The 18,489-nt window shown below is 30.6% G+C and overlaps 1 protein-coding gene across 3 annotated transcripts in view; it reads right to left on the bottom strand.

Moving 5' to 3' along the window:
- The window catches only part of Tre1 (Trapped in endoderm 1), a 195,986-nt gene that overhangs the window by 69,142 nt on the left and 108,355 nt on the right, over window positions 1–18,489 (bottom strand). For 2 of the 3 annotated variants that reach the window (XM_065507019.1, XM_065507021.1), the window contains exons 3-4: window positions 9,928–10,028; window positions 9,761–9,863 (exon numbers count right to left, since the gene is read on the bottom strand). The exons of the other annotated variant lie outside the window; for it this stretch is intronic. In XM_065507019.1, coding sequence (XP_065363091.1) covers window positions 9,761–9,863; window positions 9,928–10,028 — 204 coding nt within the window. The remainder of the gene's footprint in view (window positions 1–9,760; window positions 9,864–9,927; window positions 10,029–18,489) is intronic. 3 annotated transcript variants of the gene reach the window in all.

Below are 18,489 nucleotides of genomic sequence, written 5' to 3'. Positions count from 1 at the left end.
TATGTTTAATTTCATGTTTCTAAGTCCATTGTAATATAAAATTCAAAAATTACCATTAGAAGAATGAAAAAGTACCTATAGTTCAGTTCTCACATTTTGGTACCTAAATATAATGCCTTACTTCTAACACTAACTTCACTCAGATACATATCATCTAACTTTAATGTCGATAAGTGAAATAATTTTAAATATTAAAAAGGTACCATTAGGAGAAAAGTACCAATTTACCTTTTCCTCCTTGAACACCCCTCAAGTTTGAAATTTAAAAATATTCCATTTTGCAAAAGTTGTTTCTGCTACAGACATGTCTCAATCGATTAAAATCTGTGTTAATGTTCCCAATAATAAATATGTTTTAAAAAAAGTACCAAACTGTTTACCCGGATTTGGCCTAAAATCACCATGGCACTCAAGTTCCAAATAACAACCTGTTAGTTAATTTTTGTATGAATCCAGGAACCAATGTTAAAAAAATTATCAAAATCGGCTTAATAATTTGCAATAAAATGTATTTTCCCGATTTTATCCCCTTTTTGGTACCTTTTTTATCCCCATTGTGGTGGTAAAATATTATTAAAATAATTTTCTGTATCGTGGTGGAAGCTCATAGTAAAATATTCGAATGTCTATGTCAAATTATAGAAAAACATATTTTATGAAAAAGTACCAAAAATAAACACAATTTTTATCCCTTAAGGGTTCGAATTTCCAAAAAGTACCAAACTTATGTTTTTTATTTTTTGATAAGTAAAGAATACGATTTAAATTTTGTTTCCATGTTTATTGGTTTAAAAGATACATAGGGTGCCAAAAAAGTACCAAAATTTTTACCCGTTTTCTCCCCTAAAAGGTTCGAATTTCGAAAAAGTACGAAACACCTGTCAGCTTATTTTTTAAATGGAGTAACATGCAATTTCAAGGTTTTTTGTATCTTTATTAGTTTTGAAGATATAAGATTACCGGATTTACCCGTTTTTACCCTTTTTACCCCCCAAACGTTCGAATTTTCAAAAACGCCTTCTTAGTGGATCGTTTTGGGGAAGGAACCACATTTAAAATTTCATGATTCTAGCTTCAGTTGTTTGGGCTGTGGGATGATGAATCAGTCAGTCAGTAACGTTACTCTTTTATGTATATGGGGCATTTCACGTCAAGTGAACCAACTTTTGAAATCGATGTCTTCCGATCGCGATGAAATTTGCACCAATGTTAGTTCTATTGGATAGTAATTCGGACACTATTTTTCAACAAGATCGGTCAAGAACTCTCTGAGTTATAGGAGGTCAAAATTTGACATTTTGGCCAAACAGGTTTTTTTTTTTATCCATATAACTTATTACCTATTGTTCTTAGCAAAATGTGTCCCAAATAGTTTAGATAGCTATTTATGCAATCTTTCGAAAAAAAAATTAAAAAAATTTAATAAAATATTTTTGATTTTTTTTTTTAAATCAAAAATATTTTTGACTTTTTTTTCAAAATGAGCCCTTTTTATTTTTTTTTTTTTATTTGTTTTAAGAAAGCTTAGGTCTTTTCCTAAGCGACCTATATGGTCGCTTAGTGGGATGCGAGTAGGATATCTATCAAAAAAATGTTTTGTAACTCAAGACATACAATTTTTTACTTTTTTTTGAAAAATCAAAAACCTTTATGACTTTTTTTCACCAAAATGGACTCTTTTTTTATTAATTTTTTTTTCTCAAAAGAAAGCTTAGGTCTTTTCCTTTAAAACCTTTTTTGTCGCTTAGTGGGATGCGAGTGGGATATCTATCAAAATAAATGTTTTGTAACTCAAGACAAATGTTTTTAAATTGATTTTTTTCATATTTGTGTGTAAGTGTTTCTAAAACCTTAAAAATAAAAACCACAACAACTGACCGATAATAGCCACTGGAGGGGTGCAATATGAGGCCGACCGCTATTAATTTTCCACCCCCAAAATTTGTCTGAGTTTTGTATCTTGCGGCATTTTTAGTCAATCCTAGAGGTAGTTTTCAGCGCACGTGATTTTCATTGTTAAAATATCAGGTGCCCCAGAAACAAATTTTTGGAATCAAGTGGAAATATTTTATGGCCCTTCTCCGAAGTACCAGTTTATTTATTATTTTATGACATTTGACTTTAAGAAGTGGGTGGAGAGGTAGAAGTTGACAGGTAGGTTATTTATATGGTGGTTTATTTTTATTATTATTTGTAACATTTGGTTAAACTAGGTACTTTAGTATGTAAGCCCTTCTTGACCCTAATAAAAGATTTTAGACTCATTCATTAAAACGTACTACCTATATGATCTTAAAAAACTATTTATTGTCATTCTGAAGACATACGGAAATCAGTTTTTTAGAAACAGCGTTAAAGTTAAGACGTGTGTTATTTACATAAATACTTACAAAATTCAAAATGTCTACGACTTCTAAAAAGGCTAAGGTTGAAAATGAAATTTATTCGTCTTTTTGTTTTAATCCCTTTAACAAAATGAAGCACAGATCATCAGATATGCGAAATATTTCCGACGGCTTATTAAAAAAATTCCCTACGCTGTCAAAACGATTGAAAATTTGTGGATCATGCAGGTAAGAGCTCGGAAAGTTGAACGAATTACCGAATTTGAATAGTAATGAGCCTTGCGTTGAAGTTATTCCAGATGAAGACAAAAGTAATTCCGAGAATGAAGACAGAACTATTGATGATGATGGTTATTCTAACTTTTCAAATTCAACGAATGAGTGTCGAAACCAATACCATAAGGATGCAGTAGAAGTTCTTGAACAAATAAAAGAGAAATACAAAACGTCACAGAGTGAAGCTGAAAGAATTCAACTTCTCACGCTTGCTCCAAGAACATGGAGTTCTGCAAAAACAATGACTGAGTTTGGAACGTCTCAACGAAAAGCAAGAATTGCTAAACAATTGGTTGCTGAGCATGGGATTCTCACACTCCCAAACAAAAAGAAGGGAAAAACTTTGGAGTGCGATACTAAATCTCTAATAACTCAGTTTTATCAGCGAGATGATATGAGTCGCCTGATGCCAGGGATGAAAGACTGGATGTCTGTACGAATCGATGGCAAAAAAGTTCAAATGCAGAAGAGAATGGTTCTCTGTAACCTGAATGAATTATTCGCAACATTTCAATCTGAATACGAGGATGTCAAAATTGGATTCACAAAATTTACACAACTGAGGCCAAAACATTGCGTTTTGGCAGGAAGCAGCGGAACTCACACAGTATGTGTTTGTATTTACCATGAAAATGTTAAATTGATGTTGAAGGAAATCAATTTACACCATTACCGCGATTGCCTTAAATTGACTATGTGCCCTAATGCTACAACTTCTTGCCACTTAGGTGAATGTTCGAATTGCCCGGAAACCACATCCATCAAAGAAAATTTAATCAACTCTTTTGATCGAGAATGTATTGAGGAGTTAAAATTTGAATCTTGGCTTCAGACTGAAAGATGCACACTGAAAACCATAATTTTAAATGTGGATGATTTTGTGGAAGAACTGTGTAGAGGATTGCTAAATTTGAGAACCCATGACTTTTTAGTCAAAGAGCAGTGGTCATTCTTCAAGGACTTGAAAACACATTTGAAGTCTGGTGAATTCATTATTTCATTTGATTTCGCAGAGAACTATAAATATGTTCTTCAGGATTCCATACAAGCATTCCACTTCAATAACGACCAAGCAACTATATTCACAGTAGTTATTTACTACATGAAAAAAGAAAACCTGGAACACAAATGTATGGCAATCATATCCGACGATTTAAAACATGACACCGTTGCAGTTTATGAGTCCCAGAAGATAATACTAAATTATCTACAATCAAAATTTACAGTAGAAAAGGTGTACTACGTTTCGGACGGAGCTCGTCAACATTTTAAAAACAAAAGTAGCTTCGCAAATCTTACAGCTCATGAAAAAGATTTTGGAATGCCAGCTGAGTGGCATTTTCATCCTACTGCTCATGGTAAAGGAGCATGTGATGGTATTGGAGCAAACCTCAAAAGAAATGCAGCGAAGTATAGCCTCCAGTGCTCTCATCAAGATCGCATCTTAGATGCGACTGCTTTATTCCATTGGGCAAAGAAATATTGTAAAGAAACTAAAATAGTTTTTAGTAGCAAAGAGGATCATGAGGAAACATTGAAAACACTAAAGAGCAGATTCGATGCTGCGGTAACAATCGATGGCACTGCTCAATACCTTGCTTTCATACCGCTTGTCGATGGAAGACTCAAATTAAAAAAGTTTTCTGCATCTACTCAATGCGATTTCTTTCCAAAGCCAAAAAAGAAGCCAGCAGCGAAATCAGTAGCTGAATCTAATAACGCCAAGAAAGGATTGACAAAAAAAAAAGCAGCTAATAAAGGTGACAAATAAGGAGGATAAAAGTATGGATATTTGAAAATTTAAAAACTTCATAAATTAAGTGTAAAAATAGTTATTATATAAATTGATCTATTGTGATTAAGATTAAATTTTACTAAATTATTCATCTTTTTATTATTATTATTATTATATATTAAATTAATTATTATTACAAATAAATAACAAAATTAAATTATTCAACATTTCCATAGAAAAAAAGTGATTTTTATTCCTGAGGTTAACATATTATGGGTATTACAGTATCGAGGCTATGAAATTTTAGTTGGGTATGTTACATACCATCGGAAAGGCTAATGTGTCTAGTTTCTCTGCGTAAGTTTAATTTTTAAGGTTTACACACAAATATGAAAAAATTTAAATAGTGCAAATTTAAAAACCTTTGTCTTGAGTTACAAAACATTTATTTTGATAGATATCCCACTCGCATCCCACTAAGCGACCAAAAAGGTTTTAAAGGAAAAGACCTAAGCTTTCTTTTGAGAAAAAAAAATTAATAAAAAAAGAGTCCATTTTGGAAAAAAAAAGTCAAAAAGGTTTTTGATTTTTCAAAAAAAAGTAAAAAATTGTATGTCTTGAGTTACAAAACATTTTTTTGATAGATATCCTACTCGCATCCCACTAAGCGACCATATAGGTCGCTTAGGAAAAGACCTAAGCTTTCTTAAAAAAAATAAAAATAAAAAGGACCCATTTTGAAAAAAAAAGTCAAAAATATTTTTGATTTAAAAAAAAAAATCAAAAATATTTTATTAAATTTTTTTAATTTTTTTTTTCGAAAGATTGCATAAATAGCTATCTAAACTATTTGGGACACATTTTACTAAGAACAATAGGTAATAAGTTATATGGATAAAAAAAACACCTGTTTGGCCAAAATGTCAAATTTTGACCTCCTATAACTCAGAGAGTTCTTAACCGATCTTGTTGAAAAATGGTGTCCGAATTACTATCCAATAGAACTAACATTGGTGCAAATTTCATCGCGATCGGAAGACATCGATTTCAAAAGTTGGTTCACTTGACGTGAAATGCCCCATATATATAGTATTGAGTAGTCAAAAGTACCAACAATTTAATAAACAGATTTAAAAGTTGCGAACATGAGCCATTTTTATATAAAAAGGTACAAAATAATAATTTAATTATTGTTGCAGTTTACGTGGACGATATAATTCTTGGATGTAAAGATAAGAAGGAAATCTTAAATTTTAAATCAGAAATAAGCCAAAGGTTTAATGAGACTTTTTTTGGGAATAAAGGTTAATCGCGATGGTGAAACTGGAAATATTGAAAGCAGCCAAGAACTTTATATCCAACAGTTTTTGCAAGAATACATAATTATCAAATTAAATGTGACGAAAAATGGAGCTTTATTATATTTGGGATTAACCACAAGGACAGATACAGTAGCGAGCATAAAAAATGCAACGCCATGCAATGTGATTTTCAACAGCACTGATTTTGCTCAAAAAGATATCCAATTGTCCACATCTGCTGTTTTTATATTCTTATTGATCATAGGCACATATTGTGTGACATTTTGTCCAATATTTTTATACGTAAGGATAATTATAAAATTTTTAGTAAAAACAGTGTTAAAATTGTGCGAACAAAAAAAATGCAACTCTAAGAAAATTGACTTTGATTTTTAAAATTTTGCAAAAAAAAATTATAAAAAATTGCTAAAAACTGTAACAGTGTTTCATTACCATCATTTACTATTAATAAAAACAAATTTAAGGACATTGAAATTCTAAAGGATAAACATTTTATCCAAAAAACGCCATACTCCTATTCCGTTATACAAATTTAGATATAATTAAGAATTGTGTTATGATTAGAGTGCCGAAATAATTTTGATGGCTAGTTTTGAATTGGCTGTGCTACCTGATCCATGGATCAGGTCTTTTATGCTTAAAATGGCACAGTCGTATGATATGGAAGGTCAATTAACGTAATTTTAATTTATTCGTGCCTGATAGTTTCGATCTGTTACTCAGGCAGTCTGGTCACAGATATTCCCTTAAATATTAAATTAAAATAGTAAAAATTGCGATAGCTTAGTAATCACGTAAGCTGAAATTAGGATTCTATGAAATAGGAACAGTGTCAAATTTAATATTATTTACACTTGTCTTCCGCTGTTTTGGAATTCGTTTACTTACCAAAATAAATGGATATTTGAATATAATTTTATTATTTGTAAATTTTAAATACCACATGATGTCATATGATTGTGAAAATATTATTTTTGCATTAAATTTCAGCACCCTTCTAAAATTAACTGGTCATATCCTTATGATCTTCAGCTCTTATACACACAGTTTTAGGTACACCACCACAATTATTTGATTTCCTTTTCATAGAGGATATCCGCAAGATTTTAAATTGGTAAAGAAATAAATAAAAATTCTTAAAATTTTCTTGGTTTTCGAAAAATTCACCATATTGAACAGAAAATGCATCATTCGTTAATTCTGTTATCCTTTGTAGATTTCATATCCTTGAATTTATTAGTATTAACAATAAATTGCTGTATTGTAACAGTATTATAGTATTTTAGCAATTTTTTATAATTATTTTTTTAAAAATCAAAGTCAATTTTCTTAGAGTTGCATTTTTTTGCTCGCACAATTTTACCACTGTTTTTACTAAAAATGTCAATATATATACAAAATGTCATACAATAATTGCCTATGATCAATAAGAATATAAAAATAGCAAATGTGGACAATTGGATATATTTTTGAGCAAAGTCAGTGCTGTTGAAAATCACATTGCATAGCGTTGCATTTCTTATGCTCGCTACTGTAGTTTACATTCTGAAGTAAGCTCAAAGAAATATAGATCCACACGTAGAACATTTTAAAGCTGCGAAAAATATACTACGATATCTAAAAGGAACACAAAAATTCACGGTAGAATATCATATTCTAGATATATGTATATTTTATTTAGGAAACTGTGCAATATCTTGGTAGTCGAAGAAACAATCTACAACAGCTTTAAGCAGCACTGAAGCTGAATATATGTAAATTTCTAACTCGTCCAAAGAAGCCGTCTACAAGAACATGGATTTTTAAATGAGGATAGTATTGAATTAAACTTTGATAACAATAATTTACAAGGTTTTTGCTCATGAATTGAAACATATGGGGATTTGTGTATTTAGGTCTTCTAACTTCGGAAAATATATTAAAAAAAAATCCTGGACGTCAAATTTTTGAGATATTTATTAAAAACGAACCATATAAATATGTACATTAAATTAGGACAAAAAAATTACAAGTGAAGTGTTTTAGACCTCTTTTTATAATTATTTTCATTTGTCTCCCTCACGACACTCCAACAGTAGTCTCCTAGCATATTCTAATCCCAAAAACCTTGAAAATTCCTCTCGAAAAACTTCAAATCTTGATGGAAACGCTCTCTATGTTTGTTACTCATGTGTCCGAGGTTTTCCGGGAAAAAATCCACATGAGAATGTAAAAAGTGAATTTTGAGGGACATATTTACACCCATCAGTTCAAAATTATGTAATAAATTCGCAACAATGGCGCATATTCATAAATAATAACTAAAGTCGGAACTAGTAAAACAGAAACTAAAAAAAAGTTCATAGATAGTTGTAGATCTTATTCACAATTCATAACTAAATTAGTTACTGCTTTGACATGTAGAGAAAACAAAATGTCGATAATATTTTCATCGATATATACTGTAATTAATTAAAAGCTTTATAAAGCTATTAAAAAACTATTTTTGTTCTTTAAAAAGTACATACAAAATTTATAGTTATAGTTTGTATGTAAATCAATTAAAATAAGGGCATGTAAAATTAAATTTTTCAATAGAATGTTGTTGACAAAAAAAATACATCTCTAGATTATTTTCTTTTTGTATAGATGTATTAAAATGAAATCTAGTTACAACTTTACCCATGATTATAAGTGCTAACTAATTGTGCTGAAAGTAACCAATTGTGAATAACTTAAATAGGTACTTAAAAAAGTTAACACTTGGTGATCGTTTATGAATATGCGCCAATATCTCTGTAATTTTGACTTTTCTTATTCCCCAAAAATTCTTGAACAACAAGTTTAAAAGAGTTCCATGCTGCTTTTTCAACATCGGTTAATAGCCACTCAAATTTGGTATCACCCAAAATTTTTCTTATTTGAGGACCCACAAATACTTCTTTTAATTTAGCCTCAGAAAGACTCGGGAACAAGCTGCATAAATATTGGCAAAACTATTTTTTGTGGGTCAACCAAACAGACATTTTTAATGTTCATGGAATATATTCACTGCAATTTGTGCAAATCGAATGAGGGACCCACTTTTTATCTTGATTTGACACGGGGAATCCAAAATAATGTAAATAAGCATTTTGCAGTGTATAGAAAACCCTCGATTTAACTGAATAATTTTTCCGCAAATAAAACAAAAAATGGTCTGGGTTTATTTTACACTTTCTAGAAGACATTTTAAAATAGTTTTTACTTTAGAGTTTTGTATTTAATAGAGATTTAATAACGTTTATCTACAAAAAAGATGTACATTTAAACAGTATTTTTTTCCCGTTAATTTTTTTTTTTTGGAATTTGTCAAAAAATACAACTCTGAAAGTATCTAGTAGCTTCGGTACACTACAGTATTTATTAGTAGTACTCAGGGCAGGTGAAAAATAAAAACCCATATATCTCAAAATTTTGACGTATAGGTGGGATACAAAAAATGGTCAGTTAGCTAGCGTCCCTAGCTCTTCTCAAAAATATAAGTTTCATTCCATGAGCAAACAAAAATGTTTAATTTGTAAACAAGTGTAATCAAGGTGCCTTAAAATTAACAACGAATCCAGTAGATATTTTTAGGAAAAATTTAGCAAAAGCTAAACAATTTTTAAACTTTGTTCAGACTAGTTTTATCTTTATTAGATAAATATAATTTTATATAAAAGAAAATTTCTTAAGAGGATTTTCATCATCCTTCTAGGTACAAAGGAAAACACTGCAAAATTTAATGAAGATCGGCCAATTGTTAAGCCGTCTGTGACTTGACTTGAAACAAAGAAACATACGATCATTAATTTTTACATGTTGTATATATGTAGATAGAAGATTTGAAAAATCCGGTTTGAGTCGCACTCCGCTAAATTGCTATAATACTATAAAAAGTAAAATTTAACGTTTATAACGATTTTAAGAATGTTAAAATCCTATGAAAATATTAGATCAGAAAAGTTATACATATGTAATATTATTTCACAAAAGCAAAAAAAAAGCTTTGGATGTAATTAAGATGTCGTTTCTAAAGTATGATTTCCATTTGTTTTGCTGATATAGTGATTTGTACTTACAAGTAATAAAAACGAAACAGCCCAAACAAAAATTAATTGTATAGCAATAAATTTAGTTTTGTAAATAGACGCATACATATTATGACAAGCAATCAGAATATATCTAAAGAAAAAAATAATAAAAGCTATTAATTTATTGACACAATGATTTAATTAACTATTAGTACCTGTTAACTGTTATACAGACCATACTCAGGAGTGATACAGCAACATTCCCATAAAATATAACGGGGAATATTTTACAAAGACTTTCACCAAATGTCCATTTCTAAAAATAAAGTTATAAATTGATAAAATGGAATATTTTGAATTTTTAAACGCTATTTAAATTCCAGATTTGTAATGATTTAATAAAATAAAGTTTAATTTATATTTTGATAAATTGTTTTGGGTTATTTTTATAATTATGTATTTAGTTATTACACTGTAAGTAAAATTTCATCTTTTGAAAAGACACACCAAAAACACTTAATTTTAGGTCTAAGTATTCATGTATAACCCGCTTTAAAAGATCAGGAGACATATAATTTTTACGTTTCCATTGTCTATTGTTATTTTTGATTATATAAGTAAAAGATTTTTGAAATTATTTTTTTATTTATTGTATATTTGTCAGAATGTTCGTTTTTTTTTGTAATGACTAGGGGGTGGATTTTCATGCATTTATTATTGGAAAATATGCGCCTAAAATATGCTTCAAAAATTAAAATATATCCCAGCAAAAACTCTACTTACTTAGTAAGCCAGAAAGTAATATTTGACTGAAACTCTAGTTATTTTTGTTCGCGATTTGACAAAATGAATGCGTCTCGCTTACAAATTTACTTACATTAACCCCAGGAATATGTAGCTAAAAAACAGAAAAAATGTCCTTACTCACCGCTCCATATACAACTTATTTTATCGTAAGGTAACAATGGTTTTAATATAAACATAAAAATTAATATAATATGAACAAAATGGCTTCGACTAGTGCACAGTGGGGCAGAATCAAAACAATTTGGAAATAAATCTGGCATTTCTATACGGCTCATCCGATCTGGGCTCAAAGTAGGGTACCTTCGACATGTAAAATTTTTAATAACGTGCAATTTGGAAAGCGCTCGGCTAGGTCTTGAAAAAACATGCGTGCTTGTGCTTATAATTTCCGAGTATTTCTTATAACTTCCGAGTTATAGGCATTTAAAAATTGAAATTTTTTGCCATACCTTGGTCCGCTTTTTTAAAAATATAGGTCGGGCAAGGACACACGCCGGGCGCTTTCCAAAAATATTAAAAACTTTGAAATCGGATGGGAAACAAAAAAATTAAAAAAAACAATTCGAATACTCCTTGGCTACGTTCGTGTCAAATTTTATCCCGAGCCGTTTAGAAATGCCAGATTTATTTCCCAAAAAAATTGATTCTGCCCCACTGAGTAGTGTTGAACCACTAACGTAACCACTAAATGTAAACCTACTCTACTAAATAAAACAATGTGCTTGGTTGCCATTACCAAAATTCAGAAAAATTTTGCTGGGATACTAACAATAAACTCTTAAAATAAAATAATTTTTCTTCTGTGAAAACGATGGATATATTGATTTTAATATCTTGTGATTAATACTTTTTTAACATATACTTGTTTAACATATTTTTACTTAAATTTAAGTGGTATTTAAATAAAGTTTGAGTTTTTCAGTGCTATATAATTTTCTTATTTAAATAAGATGAAAGTATGGTAGCACTACTAAATGTCAAAAATTTATCGATAGTTTTGCCCAATAAGAAAAAAAAGTTTATTGAATAATAAAATTATTGGTAGGAAAATGCACAAAAGAAGCTCAAATTGCCCCGCATCGTTGGCCATTTAAGTATCATTTAAAAAAGCACTGAGAAGCTCATTTTCTTATTTAGAAAGAACTTAAAAATAATCCATATTTAAATACGAAGTCAAAAATTTTCCCTTAATCTTAAGAACCTCCATCCAAGATGTATTAACAAGGTGGCAGCGTAACTACAACAATTACAACAATACAAGAACAATATTCATTTTTGTTTGTGTAAAACCGTGTAAACTCTCAAAAAATTCACAAAAACGCACTTTAGTTTAACACTTTTAAATATTTTATACACATAAAGCAGTGACAAATACTCACTTTTTTAAATATAAAATAATCTTTTTAAATTTAAAAATGTTTCGTCAAATATTTGTCATGTGTGACCCTACCTTAAGTCTATTGTTATAGAAAATTCAAAAAAGTACCATTCGAATAAAGCAATAGTACCATGAAGTATCCGCTTGAATACACGCTTAATTTAATATTTCTATGTCCATTATTACAAAAAATGCAAAAAGTACCAAAAAGCAGCCACTTGTGGATTCCCAATCACTCGGGTCCATATAACCTTTATTTCATATTTCTAGGTTCACTGGTGAAGAAATTACTAAAAGTACCATTCGTATAAAGAAATAGTACCAAAAAGTCTCCCCCTAGAATTCTCACTCACTTAGGACTTAGGCTTAATTTCATGTTTCTAAGTTTTAACGAACATAGCCGCAAGGGCCTAACTCTCAAGGGGCTGCTACCATAAATACCGGCCGCCCTCATGGAGAAATGGGGTGGTTCTTATCCCTATCGAGTTAGTTTACAGATCAATACACAAAAATAAAAACTAGGTAGCTTTATACCAAATCGGGACGAAGTGTAAACAAAAGATATGGTGAGAAATAGTAAACAACAAAAAAATAAACAAAAACAAATATAATAAAGAGTAAATGATATGAAAGGCGCCAGGTTGAAGAGGGATAGGTGTAATTTTCTCTTCTATTGTCTATAACCACCCTAACCATGCTATCGTATGATAAAATGGTAGATAACCCAATTTTAACATTAAGCTTATAAAAAGTGAATTCGTTTTCATATATTTTAGAGTGAAGATTTAATATTGACTTAAAATTTGACTTACCATTTGATATCCCACGAAGACTCCAGGCTATGTTATGTTAAATATTCACTCAATGATTTGATTTGATGTTATGTTAGTGTATGTATGGTATGAAAAGTGTATAAACAATATGCGTTATGTTAATACCAGACAAGAAATTGAAATTTATAAGAAACAAACAAAACTAAATGTACAAAAACAATGTTACATAAAGCAAACTAAAATTAATTGAAAACAAATTTACATATACTAAAAGTCAAAAATTATGTTTAAAATATTTTGTTTGTTCACTGTAGCTCCCCTACCTTCATAAATAATTTTTGTTTTTTATCTGCCTTTATTTTATTATTATTTTGTCTTACCTAGGTATATACTTATTATTGTTCAAACATTACATATTTAAAACTCCCTCTCTCCTTTATTTACAATACCCTTTCACCTCTTCTCTTTCACATAATATTATAAATTGTTTTCTCTTTAAAATAACTGTATACTTCTTTTACTTTACTTTTATGTTCTTACTTCCATTTATTAAATTTAAGTCCTCAGTTGTAATAAAGAATGCAAATAAACAAGTAAACACTTTACATATTTTTCGTTTCGTTTAATTGTTTGATTTCATCTGTAAAAAATATTGCAGATTCTAAACATTGGTGACCCCGACGTGATCACATAAATAGTAAAACGTTGATAAAGTATCAATTCGCATATTTTAATTAAAAATAGTTCGCATTCAAACAAAAATATTTTGTCATTTTTTACTGCATGTTTATAAAACAAAAATTGTTCGTCTGACTGTCATTGTTGTTTAATCGTTTTAATATTTATACACATCACTTTGTTCGTGTTTGTTCTAAAAATTGTTATGAGTACCACTGAGGAAAACATTACTGACGGCAATGTTGATTTATCGCCTTATCAAAATAAAGTCATTGCTATTACCAATCAACTAGTCAGCATAAACATGGCACTTAATGTGGTTCAACTAAGGGAGTATGATGCAGATGAGCTTAATGTCCGTCTTGAATATGTAGAGAGCCTTAATAATAGCTTCGATCAAGCACAAACCATTTTGGAGGAAAAAGACAACAGCATTTTGGAAAGTAATACACGATTCAATTTTGTATCAATTTATTTTGAAGTTAAGGCTAAGCTTACACGCTAAGCTAAGCTTAAACTGTATTAAAAATGCTGAAACACAACATCGACCCTCAACGTAGATCGAGATTGCCAGAATTAAAAATACCTCCATTTGCTGGCTCATATCTTGATTGGCCAGATTTTTATGCTATGTTTTGCACCGTCGTTGATAAAGATGATATAACAAAAATTGAAAAATTTCAACATTTACGTGCTTGCTTAAAAGATGCTGCTTTAGACACCATTTCATCGTTGGAACCAACTGACGCAAACTATGATAAAGCCATCGAATTATTAAAAAGACGTTTCGATAACAAATTGGTTACATTTCAGGCACATATAAAAGAAATTTTTGATTTAAGTAGCGCTGAAAAGGGCTCCGCATCAAATTTACGTCAACTTAGTGACAAACTCAATGCCCATATGCGTGCTTTACAAACTATGAGTACCAAAGAACAAATAGCTGATGGGTTTTTAGTGCATCTAATAACATCAAAACTCGATTTAAAATCTCAAGCAAAATGGGAAGAAAACTTGCCTACTGATTCATTTCCTACTTGGTCTTCCTTTGAATAATTTTTAGATCAAAGATGTCGTTTTTTGGAGAAAATTGAGAATTCTATGCCCACAAAACAATTAAATCAAAATGCCAAAAATTCGATGCATGGAAGGAATGCTATTGTAACTTCTCCTTTACCACTGACTATATTTTGTGTTTTTTGTGATTCCAAAGAACATTATATAACAAATTGTTCACGCTTTGGAAACCTTTCCCCAGTGACACGCTTTAAAGAAGCTAAAAGATTGCAGTTATGTTTGAATTGCTTAAGAAAGGAGCACATTATGAAAACTTGCAAATTTGGCCACTGTCGTTATTGTACCTCAAAGCATCATTCGTTGCTGCATATTGATAACACTCTTAATGAATCTAATGCAGATTATTCGATTGAAGGCCAGTCATCAGCATTGGCAGCGCCGTCTGCACTTGTGTCGTCATTACTAAACACCCCTCCTGGGTCTGCATCAGATATAAACCTGTTGCTAGCTACGGCTATTGTGTTAGTAAAAATAGATCTGGTTCACTTGTACCCTGCCGTGCTATACTGGACTCAGCTTCTCAACTTAATTTTATTACAAATCGTCTTGCAAATCAACTTCCCAGCAAAAACTTTTCTTACAAATAAGCCGAAAAATAAGGGGAATTTGACGATTCAACTACTTATTTTTCTACTGTAAGAAGTCATTATTTTTGTTCGCGATGTCCCAAAAGTAATCCTTTATATTTTTACCGGAAATACTTAAGTTGTTTTGTTAGTAGAGTTATTTATAGAATTTTTATTTACACAAAAAAATAAAAATAAATAAGTCGCAGACCCGATTCGAACCTGCAACCTTCTGTTTGGTAGTCTGCCGTTGTGCTCATTACACCACTGCTTAGTTATTTCATTGTACATCAAATAATGGTTTTCACACAGTAATGCAATATTCTTTTCTGTTTTTCTAAAAATAAACATGCAATAAAAAAATGGGCAAATTGAAAAAAAGTAACAGTTTTTTTGTTTTGTTTGTTTATTTTGTTTTTTTAGACTTTACTACTTAAAAAGTAAGTTATTAAAAAAGACATTATTAAAAAGAAATTGTAGCCTTTGTAAGCGAAGTTTTTGCTGGGTTCATCTTCAAACAAATAAATCTTTGGTAACTATTTCTGGCATAGGAGATGGTACATTCGTTGCTGAAAAAACCGTCGATATTTTTGTGAAGTCCCAAAATGAAAATTTCTCACCATCATTTTCTGCACAAGTAGTGCCCACTATAACATATTATAGACCAAATGTCAACATCAGCAACTGGAATATTCCTGAAAATTTACAGTTGGCTGACCCTTTTTTTATAAACACAACCGCGTAGATATTTTGATTGGAGCTGGCCTATTTTTCGAGTTGATGTGTGTTGGCCAAATTCGTTTTAATAAAAATTTACCCATATTGCAAAAAACATTATTTGGATGGGTGGTATCTGGTGGCCACTTCACCACATCTAAATCATTATCGTTAGTTGTGGCACATAAAAACGATGAGATTAAAATAAATAATATTGATGTTCTCATTAAAAGCTTTTGGGAGATAGAAAAAAATTTTAATGATGCTAGTACGTACGAAAGTGATGATGAGTTTTGTGAGAGCTTTTTTTAAACAAACAATAATTCGGCTTAACACTGGTGAATATTCTGTAAGCTAACCAAAAACAAAATCCTGTAATGTGCTTGGTGATTCATATGAGCGAGCTTTGCTACGTTTTAAAAGTTTAGAGAGGAAGCTTAGGAAATATCCAGAAACTAAAAAGCAATATGTAGCTTTCATGAAAGAGTACGCAGAGTTACACCATATGTCTCCAATCTCTTCACCACCTAACGTAAATACTAGGGTATTCAATTAATCGGGTTTCTGATTTAATCGGTTAATCGAGCAAATAATTAATCGAGGTTTAGATTTATTCGGTAAATAATCGGTTAATTTAAAATTATTCGATTAACCGAATTTTGTGTACAAAAACATAAAAAACAGCAAATAATGTATTTGAGATCTTTTTTGTAAACATATCGCATATTTGCTGCAATAACGTCATAACTCAAAATCCGTGTTTTATGAACTGAGTAATACAAAATATGCGTTTTCATATAGTTTCATCAGTTTTCAAAAAGTCAATTATTTTTTGTGTGAGAGTTTTTTTTGTAAACATCAAAATTAAAATTCATGTTTTCTCGCATATTTGATAAGTAACAATTTGGGTTAGATTAGAAAGATATTTATATTTCTGAAATCGCATGATTTGTTGAAAATTTATTTAGGAAATAGTAAAATGTCATAAAATATTTAAAGACATTTTTCTCGAAATGACTTTTTTTTGAATTACGACGTTGTTGCAGAAAATGAGCGATGTGTGATTTTTTTAGGGTTTTAGTGAGATCTTCTGAAATAATCTTTTATAAAAAGAAAATAATTTAAACGATTTTTTCTTTAGATTTAATAAAAGTTTTCTTGGAATATGTTGGAGATTGTATATGTTGGAGAAATCAAAAGCATGATAAAGAATATTCCTTTTTGGATTGTTTTAGATTTTGGTTAATTTAATAGTTTCGTATAGTTATGATAAAACTAATTTCAAAACAAAGTTTCATCTATACATGTAAATACAAACAAAGTTTCAAATACATGTGAGTTAAATATGTCAGTTGTTATACATACTCATGTTTATTGGATGTTCAAAAAATAAATACAAACAATTTTTTAATGTGCAAAAAAAAATGAATTTCGGTTAATCGACACAAATTAATCGGTTTATTTGTTATTTGAAAATCGGCAATTTCAAATTATTCGAACAGTTAACCGTCCAAAATTAATCGGTTAACCGATTAACGGTTAATCGATTGAATACCCTAGTAAATACATACTATCTGCCTCACCATTGTGTACAAAAGGAAGACAGCACAACAACAAAACTGAGGGTAGTCTTCGATGGCTCATCCAAAACGTCATCTGGTTTTTGTTAAATGATGTACTTTATTCTATTTAATACTATTTTACGTTTTCGATTTTTAAGGTTGCACTTAGTGGTGATATTTGCAAGATGTACCGATGTGTAAAGGTATCCCATCCAGATGACTATCTGCAATGTGTTATTTGGAGGGATGATCAAGAAGAAGACATTATATAGGTCTATAAACTTAACACAGTTACCTAAGGCACAAAACCTGCTGCGTTTTTAGCAATTCGTGCTATGCACCAACTGTCGTTCGACGAAGAAAATAATTTTCCTTTGGGTGCAAAAATAGTCAAACGCGATTTTTATGTCGATGACCTAATCTCTGGTGGCGATTCGATAGATGACGTAATTGAAGTTCGACAACAAGTCTCAGCCTTGCTCCAAAGAGGAAAATTTGCAATTAGAAAATGGTGTTCTAATGAGCCTACAGTTTTAGATGGTGTTTCATCAGCTGATTGCGAGCAATTTTTAAAGTTCCATGATGGGACTGATATAACTAAGACTTTAGGTCTAGTATGGAATCCAAAAACGGACAATTTTATTTTTTCGCTCTCACGTGCATCGAATGGGGCCATTGTTACCAAACGCACAATAATATCAGTTATCGCCCGGCTTTATGATCCCTTGGGACTGATTGGCCCTATTATTACAAGGGCAAAGGTATTTATGCAGATTTTGTGGAAACATAATTTACACTGGGACGAAAGCTTACCACAATCGCTTCACCAATCATGGACAGATTTTTATTCGAACTTTTCCTTTGTACACAATTTTGAGTTTCCACGCTTCGTGACGCAAGTTTATCGGCGTATGGCGCTTGTATTTATGTGCGATCTCAACTGAATGGAGTCGTTAAAACTAACTTGTGCTCTAAATCCCGTGTTTCACCTTTAAAAACCATCACGGTACCAAAATTGGAACTTTCCGCAGCCTTACTATTGGCTGAACTTTTAAATGTCGTTATTAATTCCTTTTCGGACTCAATGGTGGTACTATCGTGGTTACGTGAAGAATCATCTAACTTCAACATTTTTGTATCCAATAGAGTAAGTCGCATTCAATCACTAACAAAACAAATGACATGGCACCATGTTCCGACTGATTTAAACCCGGCAGAT

Source organism: Calliphora vicina, chromosome 4 (genome assembly GCF_958450345.1).
Source record: "Calliphora vicina chromosome 4, idCalVici1.1, whole genome shotgun sequence".
NCBI classification, from domain to species: Eukaryota; Metazoa; Arthropoda; class Insecta; order Diptera; family Calliphoridae; genus Calliphora; species Calliphora vicina.
Note: the sequence above shows the minus strand (reverse complement) of the source record. Positions and strands in the feature narration are given on the sequence as shown.